Raw genomic sequence first — 8,924 nt, 5'->3', positions numbered from 1 at the left:
AGCACTGTATTTGGATGGTGATATTTTTGGTTCTCTGTGATTGAGTATATACTTTTTTGCTACCATACAGAAAAAAAAAATGCAGCTTTCATCAATATATTAAACAGTCAATTCTGCAACAATGTTTATAAGCAGAATTAGTGTTAGTATTTTGCATGTAATAGGATTTTTGTGTAAATACATGCTTGGTCTTCAATTCCTGTATCTGAATGCATTTTTGAGATTATATTGTATTTTATTCTATGGCATGTGTGGTGTGTGCAAATCTTATTGTGTAGAATCTTGAGAACATATTTACAATAGCATTTCTCCCTCTGTCTGCATCTCCTTTTGATTGTTTCTGATTGCCCTCCCTCTTTTCCCCTCATCCCCGTTCTTTGTAAATTGTATGTATATACTTATAGTACTTTAAGTCTTATTAAGTTCAGTCTGAGAGACCTTTCATACCTATGACTGATGCATACACATGGGCCATTATTTCATTTTTTTAACAAATATTAATGCTATACTTTTTGTCTTAATGTGGAACTATATTGGCATAAAGTATGTCAATTGTAAAGAGCACATCATAGATTCACACAGTTACTGATAATATCCTACGCCCTGCCTTTACCACGAGAGACCCAATCCCCCTCCAGTCAACTATTTTTTTTAAGATTTCTTTTAAAGTGCTAAATGCTTGGTCCTGGCAGGAAACATGTGCTAACAGAGGATAGAACAGAAAAATGGCAGTTCTTTCAAGGGGTTTATCCTGCTGGGCTTCTCTGACCGGCCTCAACTGGAGCTAGTCCTTTTTGTGGTCCTCCAGATCTTCTATTTGTTCACTCTGCTGGGAAACACCACCATCATTGCCTTGTCCCACCTCAACCCACATCTTCATACTCCCATGTACTTTTTCCTCTCCAACCTAAGCTTTCTGGACCTGTGTTACACGACCAGCACTGTCCCTCAGCTCTTGGTTCATCTCAGGACAGCAGACAAGTCTATCTCATTTGGTGGCTGTGTAGTTCAGCTGTTTGTTGCTCTAGGGTTGGGATGCACAGAATGCATTCTGTTAGTCATCGTGGCACTTGACCTCTATGCAGCCATCTGCACGCCCCTGCAGTACACCGTGATCCTGCACCCCCGTCTCTGTGCCCTCATATCTTCTGCATCATGGTCTATTGGCTTTGCCAACTCCTCATTGCAAACAACGTTCATCTTCATTGTACCACGTTGTGGGAGAAATAAAATAGACCATTTCTTTTGTGAGATCCCTCCACTAGTCATGCTTGCCTGTGTTGACACCACTGTGTTTGAGTCAGAGATGTTCTTTGCCAGTGTGATCATGCTCCTCATACCTCGGACATTAATCATCTTCTCCTGTGGTCAGATCGTCAGGGTGGTCTTAAGAATAAAATCATCTTCAGGGCAGAGGAAAGCGTTTGGCACATGTGGGTCCCACATCACAGTGGTCTCCCTGTTCTATGGCACGGCCATCTCTGCTTACCTCCAGCCTAGCAACAACTACTCCCAGCATCAGGGCAAGTTTGTTTCTCTGTTCTACACCATCGTCACCCCCATGGTCAACCCTGTCATATATACACTGAGGAACAAAGATGTGACGGGAGCAAGGAAGAAGGTGCTTTTCAGGGGCCATGACTTCAGATGACTGGGTGGGAAAGACCTTTTGATGGAAGACTATGGCTGCCAGAGATTTTTAAGAAGACTCTGTCCTCCCCATGTCATCCAAAATTTCCTGTGACATCTCTCAAGGGAATTTCCTTACCTGATGCTTTAATGAAAGTGAGTGCTCAAAATCAAAGTTCATGGGTTCATGAAGTCTCCAGAGTTGGTCCTAGAGAGTCTGCATCATATTTTAAAAAGCTCCACAGGTTTTCCCCCCTCACTTGGGAACACTATTCATTCCTTTGTGCAAGAAGACACACACATACCATTAAGTCATAGGGAAAATAAGAATACGAATGACTCAAACACTGTAGGAAATATTAAAATTTTAGCATTTTCCTAGCAAATTGTTGGCGCATATCACTGTTTCTTGTGTTGTGATCATGGTTCTATTACAAGGTCCTTAGGTTGCCTGTATCACAGCTTTTTCACAGAAGTAGGTGGGCATCTGTGAGAAAAAGCAATCCTTAGCTCAAAGAAAATCCTGCTAACATCAATCCTAATGAAGTACATTTAAATCTTCTCTTCATACCATTTAATAATTTCTTTGATCCAGGCATCACTGATCAACGCTTTTGTGTCTCAATCCTGGTCAAAAGCCCCATACAGTTTGAATGCAGGGACATATTCTAAAAATCTGGGAAATGACCTCTTATTCCCAGGAAATCCCATGCTCTCTGGAGCTCACCAGATTCACTAGGAGGAAATGTAAGGAAGAAATAAAATATACATTAATCATTAAAAATGTCCATGTGTCTAAGCTTTACAAATAGCCATCTGAGCTTGAACTACTGTCATATGTTTCTGAATTAGGAGTAATGAGTGTGAACATCCCAGAACAGTTGAGTCTGACATTGTAAGCCCTTAGATCTTAATCAAACTCAGTTTGCCATAAATGTGTTTGTGGTATGGATCTGGGTTTTTGAATATATGTATCGTCACAAACAGGGTATTTTTCTCTGGAGGTTGGAGCTTTGACAATGACATGATCACAGAAATGTTTCTGATTTTGGTAAGTTTTCCCAACATGCAGCCCAGTGCACGTAGATGTGTTTGTGTCTTGAGCTGCGCACATACTCATAACAACTCTACTGTTCCCTATCCTGACAGCTAAATGGCATCCTTAGGCCTTGAACCCCTGAGATGGCCATGCTCATGCCAAGTGATCTTGCTGCAGAGACAGCATGTGGAGGCTGGAAATGACAGGCAGGGGAGATTATGCACACAGTCAGGTTCTCTCTGTATCACTAAGAGCATGCACTATTCCCACTTGAAATCAACAACGGCCTGTATCTTATCACCAAGCAAGTCGAAAACTAGTTCTGTACACTGTTTATCCTTGAATGTGACAAATTTCCCACTTGCCATTATTTTCCTTTTTTTGTCTTAAATATTTTATTATTTTATTATTTTTTTTATTTGAGAGAGAGGGAGAGAGAGACTGGGTGGAGGACAGGCAGATGGGTTTGGAGCAAGAAAGGCAGACTCTGCCCTGAACATGGAGCCTGATGGAGTCTCCATCTTGTGACATGGAGAGCATGAGCTGAGCTGAAATCAAGAACCTCCAAACATCCCTCTACTGTCTGTTTAAGCCACATCCTGACAGTTATGTACAAATGGTCACTTTAAAATACCTCAAATGAACTCTCTTTGGCAGAAAACTCCTCAAGGTCTCAGGAAACCATGTGCCTGTTGTTCCAGGTGAACAACTTCTCTGCTCTTAAGGACACAGAGATCCCTGGAGTGAAGCAGATTCATTTCCTTTAAGTGATTGTTTGAATGGCATATGGGTGTCTATGACTCATGGGACTAAATGATAGTTAACAAAGGTCTCTGGGATCCTCACCAAAATAAAAGAGAAATCACTGAAGAGACCAAACACAAGTTCAGGATTGTTCTGTAACATTTTTCTAATATAGGACTCTGCTCCCCAAGCTCTCCATGCCCTGTCTGCAAACAGACTCCAGGGCTGTGTAAATCATCACCAATAGTATTTGGACTCTTGCATTTTTACCAATAACTCTGGACTGGCTACAGGGATTGTACCTAAGACTTGGCTCAATTATTTATTCCATCTGTGTTTAGCCCCTGGAGGTCAGGAGGATCATGATGCTCTAGAGCAAGTCATGGGTTCTTACAGAACTTCTGCTTCCTGAGGACACCAGGGGTGCACACTGTCGGCCCAGATAGTTATGGCAGAGACCCATAATGTCAGTCAGACTCACAGGAAACACAGTTCTTAACCAGCAGCAGATTTACTACCAATTAGCAGAGGATACAAAATGCTGAGAGCCCTTTCAGTATCCAGGAGGCCCCAGACCCATCAGACACAGCTTTGGAGACCCCTCCCTGCAGTGGAAAGCTTTTTTCTTCTCAAATATGAGGCAGAACTATTATGGTACATGTCAGCACAGAGAGGCTTGAGGAATTCTCAGATTATGTGTCCCTATATTCATAGGCCTGTCCTGGCTTTAGGAGTCATTTGGTCGCATATCTGCATTGTGTGTGGTGTAGGGTTCATGCAGTCTAAACAGACCCTGTGCATTCTGCTGAATTTACTATGCCAGTAATCAGAGAACAGTTACCCCTGTAAGACCATCATGTACCCCTAGACTGCATTTTGTGGTTACCCTTTGCTGGAGTTCTGCTCTGACCAGTCTCACTGAGGAGGGAGCAACAGGTTATAGATCCCTGCAAATCCTTTCTTTTGCAGGTGACTTCTTTTTGAATGCTTGTTTTGTAATATAAGTGAGAGCTTCTTTCATCATTACGGTATTGTATCATATTTCAGACCTGGTCTTGCAGACTCTGGGAACCACTGTGTGTGGAAATGTAGTTTGCTGGGAAGATGGGCTCTGTGTCAGTGCAGAAACAAGAGGATGAATGACTGCTGATCAAAGCGGTTGGGGATAGGTTTCCTGAGATGGCCTTAGGGACAGGACACTTGCTTTGGGGAGGGAGACATTTCCTTCTTCCCCCCAGGGTTCTCCCAGCTGTTTTGGAATTAAATTGATAAGATCAGAGTTTTGTTTTTCTATTCTATTTATTTATTTATTTATTTTCATGTGGTACTTTTTATTTTTTATTTTATTTCATTTATTCAGTGTTCCAAGATTCCTTGCTTATGCACCACACTCAGTGCTCCATGTAATACATGCCCTCCTTAATACCCATCACCAGTCTCACCTAACCTCCCACCCCTTCCATCCCAAACCCTCAGTTTGTTTCTCAGAGCCCACAGTCTCTCATGCTTCATCTCCCCCTCCGATTTGCCCCAATTCACTTTTCCTTTCCTTCTTCCAATGTCCTCCATGTTATTCCTTATGCTCCACCAGTGAGTGAAACCATTTGAGGATTGACTTTCTCTGCCTGACTTATTTCACTCAGCATAATCTCCTCCAGTCCTGTCCATGTTGATACAAAAGCTGGGTATTCATCTTTTCTGATGGAAGCATAATACTCCATTGTGTATATGGACCATATCTTCTTTATCCACTCATCTGTTGAAAGGCATCTTGGTGCTTTCCATAGTTTGGCAACTGTGGCCATTGGTACTGTGAACACTGAGGTACAGATGGCCCTTGTCTTCACTTAATCTGTGTCTTTGGGGTAAATATCCAGTAGTGCAATGTCACAGGTTGCTCTATTTTTAATTTTTTGAGGAATCTCCACACTGTTAACAAGAGGAAAGAATCTGAAGGTTGATTACTTGCACATGGAGGCTCAGTAATGAAACTGAGACCCAAAGAAATGACCAAGTCAGACAGATTTTCTATCTTTTATATGGAGAAAAGAAATGTGTGAGGAATTGAGAGGATGAAGAAAACACATGTTTGGGAACTTTAGTTAGGAAGGAATTCTAATTGGAATTTGGCTGAGGTTGTAGATTCCTTAAAAAGTATCAAGGTTTATTTCTACAGCTTTCTCTAACCTGTGGTGTTAGGATGTCTTTTACTTCTAATTCTTGGGAGGGTGCCTTGATTCAGGGAGATTTGTTTCTTCCTTTCACAAGGATAGAGGAGGTTGTGATATCCTTGCACCTGCTGTTTCTTTCTTTCTTTTTTTTTAATATACTAATAATATTTATTTTTTTTTCAGCGTAACAGTATTCATTCTTTTTGCACAACACCCAGTGCTCCATGCAAAACGTGCCCTCCCCATCACCCACCACCTGCTGTTTCTTGAGAAGAAACTATGCCCTTTGAGGCCCATTTTGGGATCTGCCCTGGGCCTCTACACTTGATCCTTTTGAAAAATTTAATTTCATTGATTTACATGGATGGGTGGGTTTATTTTAACCTTTCTGACCTGAAAGATATCTCTGAGGTCCTTAAGAAGAGTAAGTTCATCTCATTCGGAACCAGTTTTTTGAACTGGTTCTGAACCATTCTGGAGCCAGTTTTTTTTTCCCGACCCAAGCCCACTTTTACATTTATCTATTTGTTTGTTTGTTTGTTTATTTATTTATATTTTTAAATTTATTTTCAGTGTAACAGTATTCATTATTTTTGCACCACACCCAGTGCTCCATGTAATACGTGCCCTCCATAATACCCAGCACCTGGCTCCCCCAACCTCCCACCCCTGTCCCTTAAAAACCCTCAAATTGTTTTTCAGAGTCCATAGTCTCTCATGGTTCATCTTCCTTTCCAATTTCCCTCAACTCCCTTCTCTCCATCTCCCCATGTCCTCCATGTTATTTGTTAAGCTCCGCAAATAAGTGAAACCATATGATAATTACCTCTCTCTGCTTGACTTATTTCACTCAGCATAATCTCTTCCAGTCCCATTCATGTTGATAAAAACTTGGGTATTCATCCTTTCCGTTAGAGGCATAATACTCCATAGTGTATATGGACCACATCTTCCTTATCCATTTGTCCATTGAAGGGCATCTTGGTTCTTCCCACAGTTTGGCAACCGTGACCATTGCTGCTATGAACATTGAGGTACAAATGGCCCTTCTTTTCAGTACATCTGAATATTTGGGGTAAATACCCAGTATTGCAATAGCAGGGTAATGGGGAAGCTCTATTTTTAATTCCTTTTTAAAAAAGATTTTATTTATTTATTTGTCAGAGAGAGAGAGAGAGAGAATCAGAGAACACAAGCAGGTAGAGGCAGAGAGAAGCAGGTTCCTCGCTGAGCAACGAACCCAATGTGGGACTCGATCCCAGGACCCTGGGATCATGACCTGAGCCGAAGGCAGCCGCTTAACCAACTGAGCCACCCAGGCGTCCCTCTATTTTTACTTTCTTAAGGAATCTCCACACTGTTCTCTAAAATGGCTGCACCAGCTTGCATTCCCACCAACAGTGTAAGAGGGTTCCCCCTTCTCCACATCCTCTCCAACTCATGTTATTTCCTGTGTTGCTAATTTTGGCCATTTTAACTGGTGTAATGTGGTATCTCAAAGTCAACACACACAAAACTGATAATCATGTCAAAAAAATGGGCAGAAGACATGAACAGACACTTCTCAAATGAAGACATAGAAAAGACTATCAGCACATGAAAAAAATGTTCATCATCACTAGGCATCAGGGAGATTCTAAAGCCAATTTTAACCTCTTTTGAGAACAAAGTTGTTCATTTGTTGTACCTGTGTCTTTAGTCTCATTGAAGCATTCTCAGAGCAGCAACGAAAGGCTAAAACCTGCAGGAGAAGACAATTAAGAAAGATTAGAGCAGAAAACAGTGAAATAGAAATCTAAAGAATGGTAGAACAGGTCAAGGAAACTAACAGCTGGTTCTTTGAAAGAATGAATAAGATTGATAACTGCCCACCTCCCCATACTTGCCAGACTTTTCCAAAAGACAAGAGAAAGGACCCAAATAAACAAAATCATAAATGAAGAAGGGGGGGATCACAACCAATACCGAAGAAATACAAGCAATTATAAGAACATATTATGTTCTTATACACCAGCAAATTAGGAGATCTGGAGGGAATGGATGCATTCCGAATGACTAATAGACTGCCAAAACTGAACCAGGAAGAAATAGAAAACCTGAACAGACACACTATCAGCAAGGAAATTGAAACAGGAATCAAAAACTTCTCCCAAAACAAAAGTGCACAGCCAGATGGCTTTCCAGGGGATTTCTACCAAACATTTAGAGAACAATTAATACCTATTCTTCTGAAGCTGTTTCAAAAAATCAAAAGAGAAGGAAAACTTCCAAACCCTTTGTGAGACTAGCACTATCTTGGTCCCAAAGCCAGACAAATATCCCCCCAAAAGGAGAATAACAGACCAATATCCCTGATGAACAGAGATGCAAAAATTCTCACCAAAATACTAGCCAATAGGATCCAACAGTACATTCAAAGGATTATTCACCACGACCACGTGGGATTTATTCCTGCACTGCAAGGTTGGTTCAACACCTGCAAAACATTCAAAGTGTACATTACATAAATCAAAGAAAGGACAAGAGCCATATGATCCATTCAATAGATGCAGAAAAAACATTTGATGAAGTATAGCATCCTTTCTTGGTTTAAACTCTTTAGAGTGGAGGGTAGACAGAACATACCCCAGTATCATAGAAGTCATCTCTGAAAACCCCACAGTGAGTGTCATTCTCAATGGGGACAAACTCTGAGCTTTTTGCCTAAGATCAGGGAAAGTGGCAGGGATGTCTCCTATTGCCACAGCAGTTAAACATATTACTAGAAATCCTAGCCCTAGCAACCAGACAAGGAAAAGAAATAAAAGGCATTCAGGTTGGCAAAGAAGAAGTCAAGCTCTCATTCTTCACAGATGACATGATATTCTATGTGGAAAACCCAAAAGACTCTGCCCCCAAATTGCTAGAACTCACACGGGAATTCAGGAAAGTGGCAGGATATAAAATCAATGCGCAGAAACCAGTTACATTGCTATACACCAACAACAAGACAGACTAAAAAGAAATTAAGTAATTAACTCCATTTGCAATTGCATCCAAAACCATAAGATACCTAGGAATACATCTAACCAATGAGGCAAAGAATCTGTACTCAGGAAACTATGTACTCATGAAAGAATTTGAGGAAGACACAAAAAATGGAAGAACGTACCATACACATGGATTGGAAGAACAAATATTGTGAAAATGTCTATGCTACCTAAAGCAATCTATACATTTAATGCATTCTTGTCAGAATATCATCAACTTTCTTCACAGAACTGGAACAAATAATCCTAAAATTTGTATGGAATCAGAAAAGATCCCGAACAGCCCGAGGAATGTTGAAAAAGGAAACAAAG

At 40.8% G+C, this 8,924-nt stretch overlaps 1 protein-coding gene across 1 annotated transcript; it reads left to right on the top strand.

Moving 5' to 3' along the window:
* The first annotated feature begins 545 nt into the window (after window positions 1-545).
* On the top strand, window positions 546-1,651 carry LOC123942269 (putative olfactory receptor 2B8). The gene is made up of 2 exons (XM_046006121.1): window positions 546-554; window positions 710-1,651. The coding sequence occupies exons 1-2, from the start codon at window positions 546-548 to the stop codon at window positions 1,649-1,651; spliced, it is 951 nt and encodes a 316-aa protein (XP_045862077.1).
* The last annotated feature ends 7,273 nt before the right edge of the window (window positions 1,652-8,924 follow it).

Source organism: Meles meles, chromosome 5 (assembly GCF_922984935.1).
Source record: "Meles meles chromosome 5, mMelMel3.1 paternal haplotype, whole genome shotgun sequence".
In the NCBI taxonomy this organism is placed as follows: domain Eukaryota; kingdom Metazoa; phylum Chordata; class Mammalia; order Carnivora; family Mustelidae; genus Meles; species Meles meles.
Note: the sequence above shows the minus strand (reverse complement) of the source record. Positions and strands in the feature narration are given on the sequence as shown.